Below are 20361 nucleotides of genomic sequence, written 5' to 3' on the forward strand. Positions count from 1 at the left end.
TACAACTAGGAAACTGTTGTGTGTTTTGTTAAAGTACATTACAGCTGTATATCCAGTATTTGGCACCACCATCCAAAATGTAAGATGATAAATGCTAAAAATACAGATCCATATATGTTTAAAACTATTCTCTTCATCAAAAAAGGAAAAAAGAAAAACTGCAAATCTGAAATAAAAATAAAAACGGTAGAAATACAAAACTGGTCCATTGGCATCTATAAAGAAAATGACAGGTAATATGTTTGGTTAAGACTTTTCATCAGAATTTCATTTTCTGTTTTTATTTTGTGAAGAAAGATGAGCCAGAGGAGCTCATTATGATGAAATAAGTGGAAATGACATTTTTCATTTCATGTGTTTGGCGAACATTCTTCACTGGTTTAGAATCATACAACACAGGCCTTTCGTGCCTGTGCCAGCTCTTTGAAAGAGCTTTCCAATTAGTTTCACTCCCCTGCTCTTTCCCCATAGCCTTGCAAATTTTTCCTTTTCAAGTATATATCCAATTCCCTTTTGAAAATTTCAATTGAACCTGCTTCCACCACCCTTTCAAGCAGTGCATTTCAGATCATAACTTGCTGTGTAAAAAAAAATGTTGTCGCCCCGCTGGTTCTTTTTCCAATTATCTTAAATCTGTGTCCTCTGATTACTGACCCTCCTGCTAGTGGAAGCAGTTTCTTATTTACTCTATCAAAACCCTTCATAATTTTTAATGAACCTCTATTAAATCTCCCCTTAACCTTCTCTGCTCTAAGGAGAACAATCCCACTTCTCCAGTCTCTCCACATAACAAGTCCCTCAGCCTTGGTATCATTCTCGTAAATCTCCTCTGCATCCTCTCCAAGGCTTTGACATCCTAGACTCTGGTGCCCAGAATTTGATGCCAGTTTATGCCTAACCAGCATTTAGCATAATTTCCTTGCTTTTATACTCTATGCCCCTATTTAAAAAGCCATGGATCGTGCATGCTTTTTTAACAGCCTTCTCAACTTGCCACCTTCAAAGACTTGTGTACGTATACGCCCAGGTCTCTCTCTTCCTGCACCCCCTTTAAAATTGTATCATTTTATTCACAATTGTACCAGTTTATGAACACTTTTTCACGATGAACTTTCTTGTTTAAATGAGTTTGTCATCAATAGCTCTCTTTGTTAAATCTCACTTTTAAACATTACATTGGTGTTGATAGAAAAACAAAAGTTCTGCAGCATCTCTGGGTCTCTGTTTAAGTAGCTAATCTCAGTAGGGGTGTGATGAGAGCAATATTGCTGAGAGTTCCCTCTGCTGATTGCTATCCAGCGACTCCTGTTGCTAATGCATGTATGTGGATGTTGGGTGAGGACAGGACTGGGGTTGACTGAAGCCCTTACTCTGTAATGAATGACCTGCTTACGCACAGTGTCCAGGCTTACACATTAAGAATGGCCATTTGGATGAGTTACTGAGAATACTGGTGTATGTGTAATGATTCCCATCAGAGAATTGATAGAAAAGTGGGCTTCAAAGTGCCTAAAAGAAAAATAAGGTACTGTTCCTTAAGCTTTACGGGAACCATGTAGAAGCCCAAAATCAGAGGGATGAGAGTACCAGTGGAATGGGGAATTGAAGTGGAAAGTGACAGAGCTTGAGGTCGCACTTGAAGACAGAATCGAGGTGTTCAGCAATGCTATCACCTAATCTCTGGTCTACCCGAAGTAGAAGAAACACCGGCATGAACAGTGGATACGGTATATTAGGTTGCAAAAAATACATGTAAATTGCTGTCTCACATGGAAGAACTGGGGCTCAGGACTGTGGTGTGGCAAAAGGTGAATGGCCAGGTGTTATATCTCCTGTGCTTGCATAGGAAGGTGTCAGAGGAAAGACAACAGGTTGCAGAGAGGGGAAGGGAAGATTATTTTGGAGGTGGTGGAAGATGGTGGGGTAGAAAGTAGGGTTGCCAACTCTGGACATTTTCCTGGAGATTTCATCACATGACCTCCTGCCTCCAATCACCCTGCCCCCAAACTCTCGCCACTGGTCACCCGACATATCCATCCTCATGGTGCATTGCCTTCCTATGCCGATCCCATAGTGAATAGATACTTCATTACCCCAGTGGATGATTCTTGACTGTTAATCAAACAGCTGTTTTCCCCCATGTCCACTATTTTTATAACTAGTAAACAAAAGTGTTCAAAGAAAATCTTTCTAAAACTCAATTTTTATTGCCCTTATGATTTTTCTCCTGGAGTACTTGCAGCAATGTTCTGGAGATTTGTCTTTAATTCCTGGAGACTCCAGGGCAATCCTGGAGGGTTGGCAATCTGAGAAGTGAGAATATGGAAAACCCTATGATGGTAGTGGTAGAACAGGTGAGAGCAAAAGCCTGTGAAATAGGATGGACCCAGTCTACCACGGTGGAGGGGAATCCTTAGCTGAGCAAAAAGGACATTTTGGAGGCTCTGGTATAGAAGATCATCAGAGAAGATAGGACAGAGAAACTGGGAGAAAGGAATATAATTCTTACAAGAAGAGGGGTGGGAACAAATATAATCCTGGTGGTCAGTGGCTTTGTAATAGATGTCTGTGAAAGGACCAACCTGAGAGACAGAAGAGTCCGAGAAGGCAAGGCACAGGTGGAAATTTGAAGCATCCTTTTCCCGGATTTGAGACAGAAACGCGTTTCGGCGGATGTTGCTGTTTGGTTGTTGGCGGGTGCCGTACAGCTAGGTGCTGACGGCCGGTCTTGTGTTGACAGCGGACGGGACTAGGAGCCGGAGACAGGGACAGGATGACGGCGGAGCCCAGCGGTTCCGTGTCGGTGGTGGGGGACCCGCAACACGCCAACAAGCTGCTGAAGAGCCTCAGCTCATTCCGGGAGGAGCCGCTGTTTTGTGACGCCGTGCTGGTGGTGGAGAGAGAGGAGATCCCGGTACAGAAGAACCTGCTGGCGGCGGCCAGCCCGTACGTCAGGTCAGTGCGAGCCGCGCGGCCTGGTATCAGCGCCACTGCCGCTAAAACCAATATAGTAAAACTGGTAAATAGTAATCCCGGGGTGCAGGCCTCATGCGCCCTGCTGACTAAGCCGAGTGTCAGCCCATGGGGACTCCCCCCCCCCCCCCGGGCTGAGGACTAGCGGGACGACGCTTGTCCGCAGCCTCCCGCTCTCATGCACCATATTAGTTTCTCTGTGCAGCTAAACTCTCAAGACAACCAGGTTTACTCCGCACTTTAAAGTGGCGCTTGGGGCATTTGTCTAAACTGGGGTGGGGTGGGGTGGGGAGGAAGATTGTCGGGGTCTCTCCCGTAAAACCAAATTTAAATCACTGCGGGAAACCGGCACATGTCCTCACTTGTCAGCTGCCAGGGCCAAAACGGGAGGGGATGATATGGGGGGGGGGGGTTGCCACAAAAGGGCGGGGAGGCTTCGGATGCCTCGCCCTTTGCGGTAACTGAATTAGACATACTTATCTCTTCAAATGAAGAAGGAACTGATTTTTTTTTAAGTGAATCGCATAAACGCAGAAAATATTACAGTACTCGGTTTAACTATATCGTGGACATGTACAACTTATTGCTTGTATCCGGAGTATTATGTTAACACTTTTAACGTTCCACACTCCGTTTTAATGGGTATAGAAAATTCAGCACTTTCACTGCAGAAGTCCCATAAAGTACCTAAATGGTGATTTTAGACCTAAATTTCTGTGGCATAATGAGTGTGTTGGAGCTCGGCCCACTTTAGGAATAAACTCTTTGGAATTGATGAGTGCAATTTATAGATTCATATCATAGATTAATATGAAACTGTCTTCCGAAACCCATTCAATACTGTGAAACATGGGAAAGAGCCAGGCAGTGTGTTAGAATCCTATTCTTTTTTGCCTCTGGGATATGCGTTCAGAATCAGCTTAAACTGGTGAATGAAGGTCTCTGTTGATTGTAATACCTCTTTATAAGGGTGAATTCACAGGATAAAAATTGCTTTTAAGTGGTAGTTTTTACCCGGCGAGATCATAAGGATGCATCATGCATTTTCAGGTCTTGGCTTGTCCAATACCTTCCTCACCAAGCTTCACCCTAAACAAGTTGCAACTTGTCCAAAACTCTGATGCCACATTGTGTTCTACATGGTCTTGCTAGTCCCTTATTCCTTTGCTGACTAACATCCACTGGCTCTGTGAATTAATTCAAATCCCTTTCCTTGCACCACCCTACCTCTGCTGCTGTTTTTAGCCCATGTGCCGGTCTGTGCCCAGTGGTACTCCAATTCTGACTTTCTGTTCATTTTCCCTTCCTGGAGTTCCTCACTCTGTGACTGAGCATTCTGTGTATAGGTCCTACTCTGGAACTCACTCCCTAAACCTCGTTCCTGCTCTTACCTTAAGCACATTGCCATTTAGTAGGTAATTCAAATTCTCACATCTTCTACCTAATCTCACTGCTTTATGCTAATCCATATTGAACACCATCTACCATTCATTTTGCATTGCACTGGTTGTGTATAGATCAACATGAGATTATCAGAAAATGTTTTACTTGTCCAAGCAATTGTCATATAATTACATTATCCATGATGCTGACACAAAAAACATTAAATACTGGATCCTTCTGAGATTAGTCAGAAGTATCAACCTAAAATACAGTTTCAAACTAATTACTGAGTATTTGAGCATTGTACACACAAACTAAAATTTTCATTATTTTGCTGTCATGTTTACATGCATTCCAATGGGAAGAACTGCAGCTACATTTGTAAAAAAAGTGTGTAAATATAACAGTTAGTAAAACTAATCAGTTTTAAAATAAACATGACTTTGAACTTCAATTCATTTAATGTTGAGAACTTTTAGGTTTTGAATTCAGTGCTGCTTACACTTTTCTATGCACTTTATGTTGCATGCATATAACTGACATTTTGCTGGTTTAAGTTTTAAGTTGATTTGCATTCAGTTTGTTGTGAACAAAAGTTTCCACCAAGATTGAAGCAGAAATTCCAACCCAATCTAATTAAGAAAATTTCAGCTACATGAATGTTAGTACCTCCTATAATAAAACAATATATTTAAGTGGAAACTTTTGTTCACAACAAACTGAATGCAAATCAACTTAAAACTTAAACCAGCAAAATGTCAGTTATATGCATGCAACATAAAGTGTATAGAAAAGTGTAAGTAGCACTGAATTCAAAACCTAAAAGTTCTCAACATTAAATTAATTGAAGTTCAAAGTCATTTTTATTTTAAAACTGATTAGTTTTACTAACTGTTATATTTACACTCACTTTTTTTTACAAATGTAGCTGCAGTTCTTCCCATTGGAATGCATGTAAACATGACAGCAAAATAATTTTATAGGAACAGGAGTAGGCCATTCAGCCCCTCGTGCCTGCTCCGCCATTTGATAAGTAATTGAGCTGCTATCAATTGCCGTTTGCGGAAGAGTGTTCCAAACTTCTACCACCCTTCGTGTGTAGAAATGTTTTCTAATCTCACTCCTGAAAGGTCTGGCTCTAATTTTTAGACTGTGCCCCCTACTCCTAGAATCCCCAACCAGCGGAAATAGTTTCTCTCTATCCACCCTATCCGTTCCCCTTAATATCTTATAAGCTTCAATCAGATCACCCATTAACCTTCTAAACTCTAGAGAATACAACCCCAATTTGTGTAATCTCTCCTCGTAACTTAACCCTTGAAGTCCGGGTATCATTCTAGTAAACCTACGCTGCACTCCCTCCAAGGCCAATATGTCCTTCCGAAGGTGCGGTGCTCAGAACTGCTCACAGTACTCCTGGTGGGGTCTAACCAGGGTTTTGTATAGCTGCAGCATAACTTCTGCCTCCTTGTACTCTAGTCCTCTAGATATAAAGGCCAGCATTCCATTAGCCTTAATGATTATTTTCTGCACCTGTTCATGACACTTCAATGATCTATGTACCTGAACCCCTAAGTCCCTTTGGACATCCACTGTTTTTAACTTTTTACCATTTAGAATGTACCCTGTTCTATCCTTTTTTGATCCAAAGTGGATGACCTCACATTTATCTACATTGAATTCCATTTGCCACAGTTTTGCCCATTCACCTAATCTATCAATATCCCTTTGTAATGTTATGTTTTCATCCACACTGCTTACAATGCCACCAATCTTTGTGTCATCGGCAAACTTAAATATGAGACTTTCTATGCCTAAATCTAAGTCGTTAATAAATATTGTGAATAATTGAGGACTCCACTAATCACATCCTGCCAATGTGAGTACTTACCCATTATCCCTACTCTCTGTCGCCTTTCGCTCAGCCAATTTCCTAACCAAGTCCGTACTTTTCCCTCAATTCCATGGGCTTCTGACTTAGCTAACAGTCTCTTATGTGGGACCTTATCAAATGCCTTCTGGAAGTCCATATAAATAACATCCATTGACATTCCCCTGTCCACTACTTTAGTCGCCTCTTCAAAAAATTCCATCGGGTTTGTCAGGCACGACCTACCTTTCACAAATCCATGCTGGCTCTCTCTGATTAACTGAAAATTCTCGAGGTGTTCAGTCACCCTATCCTTAATTGTAGACTCCAGCAATTTCCCCACAACAGATGTTAGGCTAACTGGTCTATAATTCCCCAGTTTGTCTCTCTCTCCTTTCTTAAAAGCGGAGTGACATGTGCAATTTTCCAATCTAGAGGGATAGTTCCTGAATCTAGAGAATTTTGAAAGATTGTAATTTCAGGGGAAAGATATTGGGGGTGATTTTAGCCCCCAAGAACGGGTGGGTTGGGGGCGGGTGGGAGTTGAAAATAGTTGTTTTTTTGGGTCGCAACTGCAAATTTCTCAGACTTTGCATTCCCAGGGGGAAACCTGCACTTTTACGCGCCCAAGTTAAACCCGGAAATAAAGCCGGGTTGCGGTTGAGACCCAAAAAACAACTATTTTCAACTCCCACCTGCCCCCAATCCACCTGTTCTTGGGGGTTAAAATCACCCCCATTAACTTTCGTGATGGGGGAAAAAAAGTCTCAAGTCCAAAATGGCTCCAGGATACTGAAAAAATATAATTTCCTTGAAGTATTCTGTGTTCCCATGAATGAATGTAGAATCTTTCTTTGTGTGCTTTGAAATCCTCAATAAAGTAGCAAATTACAAAAGCTTTTGCCTATAGAATGTACTGTCATATTGATAGGAATTTGAAACATTAGCACAATGGAAAAAGTATTGAGAAAGGTATTGGGTTTGGTAGATTTTTAGTGTAACTCTACTCACCTTGATTGTTCTGTTGATTGGTTTGTACATTAGAGAGAGTTAGCGGTGGAAACTCCAGTTCTTGTACAATACATTTTATTTTCTCCCAGCATAAATAAGTGAAATGATTAAGTTGCTTGTACTCCATTTTGAAAATGGCAGTATGAGTGGAAAGAAAAACTCAAATTTTCACCAATCCATGGTATCCTCTGGCCATGCACCAAGTACAGCTGTACATAGAAGCAATTGAACTTCTCTTTGGCGTCCCTCAAAGTTGCTCTCAACTGGTTATAACAGAGGTTCCCAAACTGTGTGGGGCGGGGCAACGAGGTTATTGGGGTCACAAGGGGGATGGGCTGGGGTAAGAGCAAAGCGCCGAAGTCTACCTGCTACGCTGCTTCCAGTAGCACGTTCTCAGTGTGCTGCTTCTTATCAACTCTGTGAGGAGCCCACAGCCTAGCCTGCACCATGTTAGCACATAAGCCGGCCCCATTCAAAGAGAAGAAACTTTATCACACAGAAACGTGTGGTTAAGACATGAGTAGAAATTCCTGTTTGTTAAATCTATATTGTGCATTTCACTTTAAATATAAACTTGAACCAGTATGGAGATTAGTGGCTTAAGCGTTTTAACCCTCCTACTTTCAGTTTACTTCCGTGGAGAGCTTGCTGGAAGGTAATAGTTTAGAACAACTTTTAGATTTTATCGAGTTCTTGGCATGACACACTAGATTTTAGTTGGTACTCAGAAAGCTACTCAAACCCATTAGTTGGGCAAAAGCCATGGTTGTATACAAAAGGCTACAGTTTTTTTTAAAGGATACTAAACATTTCAACAAAGGCACATGCCAGTAAATGAAAACTGAAGAACTTATTTTGGTTGTGTGTTTAAATAACCTAGATTTCCTGATTGGTGTTATTTTAATGCTGGTGTTAAAATAAAGCGGTCATAAAGTCCAGACTGACATCTCATCATCAGGATTCATTTTAAAACTTCATTACAAGTAATTGCAGTTATCATTAACATCTTTGTTCTGTGCTATCCTTTTTAAAATGTTTAACAAAATCATCTTAAATTCTAACCAAAATGTTAATCATGCTAACTGCTTGATTTTGAAGAGGGGTCCTGATGGTGAGATCTTTTTTGATACATTTGTAAGATTTCATAAGAACTGCAGAAGATACAAACCAAGTGTACTCCTTGTCTGCAACACCTGAGTTCCAAAGCACTAAGTGCATGGTGATCTGATATGATAAAATAAGCTTTCCATTCCTGAGAACTGTAATATTTTCGTTATGCACGAAAAAGTACAGAGTTTTGTCAAAAAACTTTTCCTATGGAGTAGCTATGTGCTGCAAGACAATGACCCAGAAATTTCTGGAATGGCGCATCTCGTGGTAAGCGATGTGAATTGGACTTTCTTCCTCACCCTTCAGGTTGCACTATATTTGCGCCACAAATTGCTGGAATTGTGATTGATAATGGCGCACTGATGTCAACACCGCATGTGGGACCTCATGAGCGTCGTGCGCAATGGTCTATCTCTTTAACCAACGAAAGAAAAAGATAGAGAAATAAATAGTGTGAATAATGGAGAAGGAAATAGGGTAAATTAGTGGTAGAAAGAGAAGTAAAGGAAGAGAACGGATTGAGAGAGAGAGAAAAAAAGAGACTCAAAGGAAAAGTAAGAAAAAAATTAAAACATTTAAAATACTTATAGGAACAATTTACTACCTGTGGGAGTGAGACTCCAGAGTTTCACTGTTCCCTTTCTGGGCCTCCAAAGTTGAGTGGCATGTCAGGACCATAAATCACATGATTAACAGGGTCCTTACGACATGAGTTACTAGCCCTAGATGGCTGCGGTGAGATTAATTCACATTAACAGCGTAAATCCAGCAATTTCTTGACATGTAATGAATGTCAGTGGGGGTGCTCACAGCAAGGTCCCAATTTTTTTGGTTTTCTCAAGGCTAATGGTGGAACAGTGCGAATCGTCCAGGAATTTGTGGCGAATCAGAACTCATGGCACATCTCTTCTTCGCCACAAATTGCTGGTTTTTTTTCCCAGCAATTCCTGAGCTGATATAACTATGTTCCTGATATTGTCTTCTCATAGTGTGGGCTGTGAGATGTCAGTCCTAGAAGTTAAAGATGTAATTTTGGAGCATTTGTCTCAGCATTGCACAAAATTCAGCAAATTTTTTTCTCTAAAAGAGAGACAAATGTATTGCAGGATTTTGTCTGGGTTCGAAATCCGTTTACAGAGGACTTGGAAGCAAAGGCCAAGATTGGCACAAGTCTAAAAGAGAATTTGATCGAAGTTGCTGGTGACTCCATTTTGAGGGATCATTTTAAAGTCATGCCTCTTGATCAGTTTTGGCTCTTAATTCAAAAAGAGTTCCCTGAATTGTCTGAGTCATCAAAATACTTTCTCACTTTGCCTTATTGTATCTGTGTGAAGTGGGTTTTGCTTCGCATTCTTACATCAAAAACAAGTGTAGTAGCCGCATAAATGTAGAGACTGATTTGTGGTTGAAACTCTCTGAATTTAAACCGAGACGCCATAAATTGTGCAGCAAACAGGCTCATCTTACTCACTTGGACCAAGGTGTGTTATCAAGTGTTCTCTTATGTTCAAGTTTATTCAGCAGTATAGTACTGATACCATGCTATTAATGTTGCTTTCTCTTTTAAGCAAAATGATATGTTAGCTGAGAAAATAAAATTCTCTTGATCTTTGCAAAAATGCTGTTTCTTAGAAAGAGGGGAGGCATGCATGTGATATGAATCTCCAAAGGGGGTACTCAGCAAAAAAAAATGCTTGGGACTATCTGGCTTACTAGAAAGCAAATGAAATCAACTGGGTTGATTTTCCATTCATCCTTGTGAGATTGTCATGTCTTCGATCAGTGCTCTTTAGTGGGAGCTTGGAGGATAGCACACAATCTGGCAACAGTCTTAAAATACCACAAAAATATGCCATCTGGTGTATAAATTATTTCCCAATTTTTCTATTTGCCTTCTCTGCTTTATGATGTGGAGATGCCGGTGATGGACTGGGGTTGACAATTGTAAACAATTTTACAACACCAAGTTATAGTCCAGCAATTTTCCACATCGTTCACCTGAGGAAGGAGGTAGCCTCCGAAAGCTTGTGAATTTAAAATAAAATTGCTGGACTATAACTTGGTGTTGTAAAATTGTTTACAATTCTCTGCTTTAAGTCGCACTCCTTATTTATTCCCCAAATTGAGAGGACATAAGAACATACAAAGCAGGTTGTGATCTTTCGTAATTCAATTTGATATGGGTGATACATTCAAAAACATTTTTTTAAGTATGTGAGGTTAAGGAATTAATGCTGAGAGGTATCAAACTATTCAAATTTATCACCACATTAAAATAGGGAGATATGAGCTTTAAAATGGGCAGAGTTGTGCAGGTCCATGTAGGACTGTTTGATGACCTGGAGCCTGCAGCATTTTTCATGCAACATACTTGTCTTTTGCATTGTTAAAACTGGTTTCTAATTTATCTTTCATATTACATAAAGCCAAATGTATCAATTTTATAACCATATATTTACTTTTTGTACCACTAATCCCCATTAGGATTAAAACCTTAAAGGCTTTAAGGTTGATCTGATAAAATGGTTTATGAAATGGAATATTACTAGTATTACAACAACTCAACTTGTGATTAGATTGAGTGCCCTAAATAAACAGTACCTCATCGAATGCTGTTATCTTAGCAATGCAGGTTCAGTTCTGAAGATCATTTAGTGATCATCAAAATAAACATTGAGCAAAATTGGAAAATAACATTATTAAATTTGGTCAGATGAGGTGAACTTGAATTTTATACTGATGAGTTCTCTCTAAGTAACAAAAGTAGATATTTGTTTTGATAAATACAATACTAGAGACTGAAGAGATCAGGATGATTGAAAGACTTAATGCCACTGGTGGAGGTATATAATTGAGCTGCTTTTGGTATAGGGTCTTAGCAGAATTGAAGTGCAGAGAGTAGAAAATATTTTTTAAAATTTGTTCTTGAGATGTGGGCAACACTGCCAAGGTGTATTTATTGCCCATTCCTAGTTGCCCTGAGGACATTGAGTCAACCACACAGTATGGGACTGAAGTTACATGTAGGCCAGACCAGTTAGGGGTTGCAGGTTCCCTTCCCAGAAGGACACCGCTTTAGTGGTCATTTTCTAGTGCTCACCCACAAATTATCAGATTTATTGAATTCAATTTCACAATTTGAACCAATGACCTATGGTTGCTAGTCCAGCATCATAACCACTAGGCAAGTGTACCCATATGTTCCTATAAGGCCAAAATGGAGTTCTGTAGTTAAATAAATTAAAACTAAACTGAAACTTAAAAGAGGCATATGACAAAATTAGGGTTAATAATGTTAAAGATAATCATGTGGAGTATCAGAAGAAGGGAGATTAGAAAGGCTAAAAGAGAATATGAAAAAAAAGTGGGTAATCTAAAAGGAAGTAGTAATAGCTTTTAAAAGCATTATAAAGTAAAAGAATAGTTAAAAAGAAGCTAGGACCACTTGGGAGGTTGAAGCTATATCAACGATATTAAATATTTTGTATCAGCTTTAACAAATGATGATGGAAGGGAGAACATAGATGTATTAGAGAAGGATATGGAACAATTGATAGAGCTAACTGTAAAAAAGGAATTGATTCTGAAAAAATTAGCAGAACTCGTTGGTTGATAAGTTACTGGGCCCCGATGACATACACCCTAGGTTGATAAAATAAGTCGGAGGGGATAGCAGAGCTGACTCCAAAACTTTTCAATCCTTGTTAAATTTGTTTTCTCACAGAAATACTTCAGGACTGTTCAGGAACTTGGGTGTCGTTCAGATGATTTCATCCACAGTCAGTGATTCCTAAACTGTGTTGCAGCACCACTCTCCATATGTACACTCTCTGGCTACAGGATTGTTTTATAAGACAGGGAGAGAAGTTCGCTGAGCTGATTCTCAGCTTATTTTAATCTTTCATTTTGAAGCACGGTTATTCTAAACGTATTGATCTTAGAAAATTTTACAGCTTTTTTTCTTCAAATCCTCAATTTCAGCTCATTGAGTAAAAACACCATGTGATGTGGTACTGAGCATACAAACTAGGAAGGTCAGAGATTTAACAGCTGGTTTGAATTACCTTATCCTAGTTGGCACTGTAGTAGGGCAGTGTGATTAACTTCACTGCTGATGGATTGGAGGTGGGGGGGAAATTGGACAGGGTTCTTACTCTTAATGGGTAATGTACATGTGTGAATCTCCAGTGAGGAGGAGGTCAGTCTTGGCACCAGTAGCCCCAGGATTGAATAGCTTGCTGACACTCATTGTCCAGGTTCATAGAATTAAGTTATATGAAGGATGGCCCTTTTGGTGAGCTGCTGGAGTTTGGTGACACCTATGAAACTATACCCCCTGCCCCCCGCCCCCGCCCCAGTCACTGAGAGGAATGATGGGGCTAGAAAAGAGAGAGAAAGAAAGCAATGGAGAAGAGGAGGAGTCATGAAAAAGACAACATGGTGAAAATAAGAGTAGGACAAACCTGAAGAAAAACATATATATAATTGAGGTTGAGAGGGACATTTATATCAGGTGTTGAAGGTGAGTGGGAGGTGGTTTGGATATACTGGAAAATCGTAAATATCAGATGTGGTGCATGAGAGTTGTAAACCCAGAGAGCATAAACTACTGCTATAAATGAAACATGGTATGATCATTTTTATTACTGATGCTCCTGTTGGTATTTTTCAGCATTCAATTCCTTTGCAAGGGGCAGTTCTGAATCCTTGGGATTCATTGTAGAGAGCAAGAGAGAAAGTTCTGACTTCTATTATTACTCATTCTTTACTTGTCCCATTACCACCCCCTTTGTCTTGCAGTATCATCCCTTTTGTCATTTAATCACTCCTGCCCTACACCCTATCACAGACCCTTTTGTTCTTTCCTCCCCTCCCCTTCTTTTCCCACCTCCCCCACTTTGCCTGGCTTTGTACTTGCTTAAAAACAGTTAAATTTTTACTTCCAGTTCTGATGAAAGATCATCGACCTGAAACGTTAACTCTGTTTCTCTCTCCACAGATGCTGCCTGACCAGCTGAGATTTCAAGTATTTTCTGTTTTTATTTCAGATTTCCAGCATCCTGGATTTCTCATTCTTTCTGTGTTTTTAGTCTTAATTGAGCAGAAATGACTCCAGGGTGGAGTAGCAGTTTTATAACTTAAGTGATACCTATGTGCTGTATATTAAATTACATTAGTCATCCTGGGTGGAATGGTAACAGTATTTGTCCACTGGTTATGATTTGGTGGTGTTATCTGTGAGTCTCAAACTGATTCACTGCTTGAAGCATAGCACTGAACAATCTTGCAGTGGTGATATTTTTCAAAATTAGGATTCCAGTACTTGAGAGCTTAATATTCTTCTCTCGCTCTGTCTTCTCCCCTTCCCACCACCTCCCAGTCCTCTAATTTGGAGAGTGCTAAATATTTTGGACGTAATAGACAGTATTCTAGTCTGTGCTGACAGGCATCAAATACTGTGTATTTGTTTTAGGATCTTGCTTGTGCTGGATGCTTTAAGCGCTTATAGTGGATTTTTATTTTGCAGTTGGTGAAACTTTCAACCTTGGGGGATTCTTATGTTTCTAAGCATTTTTAATTCTTAGGTACAGCAGCTGATTGTCATAAGTAAATATTGACACAGAATTAAGCATTTAGTCATGTAATTGGTTCAGAAGCAATGGCCATTTGCTTGTTTTTAAAGAAAGCACACTTGTCCAGTCCTTTGCAAGATACTTGCTCAAAAAGAGATAACTTTACTCTGGCCAAGCAAGCAATTATTAATGTTGGATCCTTCTTGGTTTGGCACTTGCAATTTAACCTGCTTTAACACCTGTTTGGCTACTGCATAAACTGAGTTTGTAACCTGGGATCTTATTAGTGGGTGAGGTGGAGAAATAGGTTCATTTTGGTACAGATATTAGTACTTAGGGGACCAAACTTTTTAAATGACTGCATAATGCTAAATAGCCAGTTTTCTTTGCAGAATTATGTTATCATCCATGATAATATGTCGTATTTTAAGATTTTTGACTGTTTGGCTTTTGAGGGATTTTGATGGTGGGGGATTCGACGATGGTAATGCCGTTGAATGCCAAGGGGAGGTGGTTAGACTCTCTCTTATTGGAGATGGTCAATGCCTGGCACTTGTCTAGCGCGAATGTTATTTGCCACTTATCAGCCCAAGCCTGGATGTTGTCCAGGTCTTGCTGCACGCGGGCACGGACAGCTTCATTTTCTGAGGGGTTGCGAATGGAACTGAACACTGTGCAATCATCAGCGAACATCCCCATTTCTGACCTTATGATGGAGGGAAGGTCATTGATGAAGCAACTGAAGATAGTTGGGCCTAGGACACTGCCCTGAGGAACTCCTGCAGCAATGTCCTGGGGCTGAGATGATTGGTCTACAACAACCACTACCATCTTCCTTTGTGCTAGGTATGACTCCAGCCACTGGAGAGATTCCCCCCTGATTCCCGTTGACTTCAATTTTACTAGGGCTCCATGGTGCCACATTCGGTCAAATGCTGCCTTGATGTCAAGGGCAGTCACTCTCACCTCACCTCTGGAATTCAGCTCTTTTGTCCATGTTTGGACCAAGGCTGAGTGGTCCTGGCGGAACCCAAACTGAGCATTGGTGAGCAGGTTATGGGTGAGTAAGTGCCGCTTGATAGCACTGTCAACAACACCTTCCGTCACTTTGCTGATGACTGAGAGTCGACTGATGGGGCGGTAATTGGCGGGATTGGATTTGTCCTGCTTTTTGTGGACAGGACATACCTGGGCAATTTTCCACATTGTCGGGTAGATGCCAGTGTTGTAGCTGTACTGGAACAGTTTGGCTAGAGGCGCAGCTAGTTCTGGCACACAAGTCTTCAGCACTACAGCCAGGATGTTGTTGGGGCCCATAGCCTTTGCTGTATCCAGTGCACTCAGCCGTCTCTTGATATCACGTGGAGTGAATCGAATTGGCTGATGACTGGCTTCTGTGATGGTGGGGATATCGAGAGGAAGCTGAGATGGATCATCCACTCGGCACTTCTGGCTGAAGATGGTTGCAAACGCTTCAGCCTTGTCTTTTGCACTCACGTGCTGGACTCTGCCATCATTGAGGATGGGGATGTTTACAGAGCCTCCTCCTCCCATTAGTTGTTTAACTGTCCACCACTATTCACGACTGGATGCTGCAGGACTGCAGAGCTTTGATCTGATCCGTTGGTTATGGAATCGCTTAGCTCTGTCTATAGCATGTTGCTTCCGCTGTTTAACATGCATGTAGTCCTGTGTTGTAGCTTTACCAGGTTGGCACCTCATTTTTAAGTACGCCTGGTGCTGCTCCTGGCATGTTCTTCTACACTCCTCATTGAACCAGGGTTGACCCCCTGGCTTGTTGGTAATGGTAGAGTGAGGAATATGCCGGGCCATGAGGGTACAGATTGTGCTGGAATACAACTCTGCTGCTGCTGATGGTCCACAGCGCCTCATGGATGCCCAGTTTTGAGCTGCTGGATCTGTTCTGAATCTATCCCATTTAGCATGGTGATAGTGCCACACAACACGTTGGATTGTGTCCTCAGTGCGAAGACAGGACTTCGTCTCCACAAGGACAGTGCAGTGGTCACTCCTACCAATACTGTCATGGACAGATGCATCTGCGACAGATAGATTGGTGAGGACGAGGACGAGGTCAAGTAGATTTTTTCCTCGTGTTGGTTCGCTCACCACCTGCCACAGGCCCAGTCTGGCAGCTATGTCCTTCAGGACTCGGCCAGCTCAGTCAGTAGTGGTGCTACCGAGCCACTCTTGGTGATGGACATTGTACTCTGGGTGGTGGACTTCAATCTGTGCCCTTGCTACCCTCAGTGCTTCCTCCAAGTGGTGCTCAACATGGAGGAGGATTGATTCATCAGCTGAGGGAGGGCGGTAGGTGGTAATCAGCAGGAGGTTTTCTTGCCCATGTTTGACCTGATGCCATGATATTTCATGGGGTCCAGAATCAATGGTGAGGACTCCTAGGGCCACTCCCTCCTGACTGTATATCACTGTGCCGCCACCTCTGGTGAGTCTGTCCTGCCGGTGGGACAGGACATACCCAGGGATGGTGATGGAAGAGTCTGGGACGTTGGCTGAAAGGTATGATTCTGTGAGTATGGCTATGTCAGGCTGTTTCTTGACTAGTCTGTGGAACAGCTCTCCCAATTTTGGCACAAGTCCCCAGATGTTAGTGAGGAGGACTTTGCAGGGTTGACTGGGCTTGGTTTGCCTTTGTTGTTGTAGGGTGTTTTGGGGTTGTTCTCACCCTATTGATCGGTGCAGATATCTGGTCCCTGGTCTAGCCAAGGAACACTTATACCTAACGGATCGGGGTTTCAGGAAAATGGGACTTATGCAAATGCACCCGGTGATGGATAACATAGCCGAATAGCACAGACAACACATAAACTCGGTGTTTGAATTGAATTGGAATGTTGGTTTTATTGTACTGTCAACACGAAGAAAATAACGATAAAAATGGTCCTACACAGTACATTGAGTTACACACACCCACTACAGTACTTTATTCCGCTAAACTACGAGGTTGGTGGGGATCCTGGAGACATCTCTCCCTCTCTCTCACACACACACGTATGGTCGAGGCTCACCAGTCCTCTCACGTAGGGTTTATTGGTTTCGCTGGAAGCTGCTCTCCTCCCTGGAGAGCTCTGGTGGGAAAAAAAGAAAAGAGCAGGAACTAAGAGAAAGAGATGAGAGGGGTTTCGAGCTTCCACTTATATACCCCTCTCTTACAATGGTCTTCGTCGTTAAATGAGGAACTTCATGTCTGTTTAAACAGTTCTTACAAAGTCCTTAAGAATCTTTGATGGTCTCTCATCATGTTGCAATTGCTTCTCTCGATGGGTCATTATTCTACGAATTCATTCCGATTGTTGAGCACTTGCCACACAAGGCTTCCTTTTCATCCCACGTCCTAGGTGTCGATTGGTTTTGCATCAAAACCGAGGCATGGCCAAAGTTTTACATATTCAGGGAAAAGGTGGAATTCCCCAAATTCTTACAATCGCCCCTACGAGGAAGCGAGTCCCTTAAAGGGCGTGGATTCCTCGAAAAGTACTTTTCCCTGGTTGATGCTTCCTGGTGCGGCGCGTGTGTGAGTCACCCCCTCCCCTGCCCCCCAGCGATGCCAACCAAGCTCTCCCTCCCCCATTACACTAACTGGGGAGGCATTGCCTTGTCCATTCCCCCCCTTTCAGTTACATACATATTTTCAAAATCAACTTAACTGTACATGTGAAACATTACATCACAAACACTGGCATCTGACCTTACATTACAGAAGATGCCCTTTGGTCAAACTTTTGTCTACAGAGGATTGTATGAGCTTTTGGACTTTTCATTACAGAGAACTAAAAACCTTTAATTGCAGAGTTTAGAACAACTCATCATAGCTTGTCATGCAGTTCGGAGCCCCCGATGGGTCTTTCCAGCAACTGGTCCCATCTGTGCTGGAGAATGTCTGTCTTGATTCCCTGCGCAAGCATTTCGTATCAGGTACAGAACCATGAGAAGCTGTAAAACAACTAGAACATGTGAAATTATTCGGATCCACGGTGGGATCTCTATATTTAAACCGAAAGTCCCACCACGGTGGCGATACCACATACAGGATCGCTGTCCCTATCTCTCTACTGTGCTGTTCCAGTTTGTAAAAATGAGCCTGAACCAGTCCCACTGCTTTAACCAAGGCTGTGAGGTGATCAGGCAGAGGTGTGATGTCGTACCCAAACATGGCCAGATATCTCTGCAAGTCCCCCACAGAATCATTGATTTCCAACCGTAACTGCTTCCCTGCGATCGGAAGCAGTTGCTCATTCCCAATCTGTACTTTGGTGCTGGGCTTAAAGCAGAAGGTGCTTTCGGTCATAGGACACCACGTGTCCTCGTGAACCCTGTACCTGTCCACCCCCGTGGTGACACAATATGTGCCGTTCCCGGAGTATGCCACCTGAGGCGATACGTGATCCCCATCCATCGCCTCCATGGTACAATTCAACGGCTCAGTTCCCTCTGATTTAAACCCACACACCAGTTGATCAAACGGGTTCAGATGCTGAGGGCACAAGACAAGGTGTTCCCCATTCATCTGACATCCCTGCAGGTCACTCCCACCCATACCGTGCTCCCACAGGATCACTTATGCTGGGACCTCCCGGTGTCGCACATGGACACCGTTCCTTATTACCCCAATGTTCTCAACTCGGTATACCGGCGCAGGCCTCTGATCCCTGCTGAGGACCGGTAACCGTAACACTATCCCCATAATTGTGTGGTTCGACCGGCCGCTGTCCATCGGAACAGGGAACACTTCCGAAGCTGACACAAACTCAGCTCATTGTGGTACGGACTGATCGCTGCGAGGTGTCTGTTCATGACCCATGAAGGGACACGACCATCCCTAAGGTCTTCCAAATTACTGCGTCCTTCATTTAACAGCCAGGCACCGTAAAACACGCAAGCGTCGTTCCGCGCCGCCTGAGCAGAGGCATTCTTATCTTCCCTCATTAAAGCATTTATGGTACTAGCATGAGACTCAAGCTGGGCTATCACTTCACGCAAGTGGATGGTCATTGCTTGGTCCTCATGCAACTCATTCGTAACGATCTCGATCCTGTCCCCCAGGACCTTTCGCAACTGGTTCCTGAGGGTGTTTATCTGCACCTGTAACTCCGCATTATCCAGACTGTTAATCACAGACGTTCCCATTCTGAATGCAGTCACTGCATCGTTTATCAGTCCATGCTTGGACCTACTAGAACCGGCGCCTTCCCTGGCGTTTCTCTCAACATTTGAGTGATCCTCACCGTAGCTTAATTCATAGAACTGATGGTACATGGTTCTGAGCAATGTCTCGTACAATTGCTCTGTCTCTACCGGGCACCATGACGGTAACTGGACTCGTGTGAGGTTCAGAATCACTGAGGCGATCTGATGGTGTACCTCGTGGTATAATGCCCTTCCTGTGCGGACTAACACTAACCCATTCCCGGGACCCGGTGTGGTGTGCGGACAACCTATCTCATCTTCCCTAACCGGTCGGGGTGTTGGCGGGGGCTTCTTCTCCTGTGTCACAATCTCGGTGGCATTTATTGTGTTGTAGGGATCCAGGGACACACAGGAAATGTGACTCCTGTACCATCCCATATCTGTCCCTTCGTCCTGCCATTGCCTCTGGAAGGCAATCGACACACCCTTCGGACAGACCCACAACGATCCCCACACACACAAATAAATCCCTTGTTCCTCCTTCCACCACTTGTTCCAACACAGTTCTACACCACCTTGTTTCCCTGTGATAGTCCGGTAGATGTCATTCCCTTGCCTCTCCCAGGCCCTTGTCCTGATCTAACTTCCTCAACCACCACCATCTTCCCAGGGAATTGTGTCCCGCGCATCTGAGGCAGACACGCTTGCCTTCAGCTACCCTGACCCTGTTGGCGACTATCCGAGATCGGAGACATGACACGGATGCTTCCCCGAAGGTGTACCCAGTCTCATTCAGGTAGCGCGTCGAATTCGACCCTACCCACCCAGGCCACCTCCCCACATGGGAATACTGACCCTGTGGGTCCACTGTCCCCGCGTCCCCTTTAGTCATGGTCGGTCCGAGTCCTCCAGCACATCCGTACATGAAGGATGCTTCGGTATCTCCTCTCTTCGCGCTCCCGGTCTGGAGCATTCCCAGGATGAATGCCACTGTCAATATGGCACCGTGTACTGCCCTTTTCCGCTGGGCCTTCAAGCTCTCTGAAACCCAAAAAACAAACAATCTCAACCATAATCCTCGGTGCGAGGCGACTACCTCCACAGGTCCGTGATTATAAAACAAACATTATTGTGAAACTGTACAACACAAACTGAAACTACCATAAACATGGTTGTCAACAAAGCCACCCAGGACTACAGGGAAACTTGCCGGGGTTTTTTGCGATGCCGCGGGGATGAGTTTGGTGGCGTTTACCGCTCCGGTGGCCGATG

The 20361-nt window shown here is 42.9% G+C and overlaps 1 protein-coding gene across 1 annotated transcript in view; it reads left to right on the forward strand.

Moving 5' to 3' along the window:
* The first annotated feature begins 2726 nt into the window (after nucleotides 1-2726).
* Nucleotides 2727-20361, forward strand: part of gan (gigaxonin) — an 87237-nt gene continuing 69602 nt past the window's right edge. The window contains exon 1 of the mRNA XM_067998092.1: nucleotides 2727-2955. Coding sequence (XP_067854193.1) covers nucleotides 2774-2955 — 182 coding nt within the window. The 5' untranslated portion in view covers nucleotides 2727-2773. The remainder of the gene's footprint in view (nucleotides 2956-20361) is intronic.

The sequence above is a fragment of the Heptranchias perlo genome, chromosome 16, assembly GCF_035084215.1.
Source record: "Heptranchias perlo isolate sHepPer1 chromosome 16, sHepPer1.hap1, whole genome shotgun sequence".
Classification (NCBI taxonomy): Eukaryota; Metazoa; Chordata; class Chondrichthyes; order Hexanchiformes; family Hexanchidae; genus Heptranchias; species Heptranchias perlo.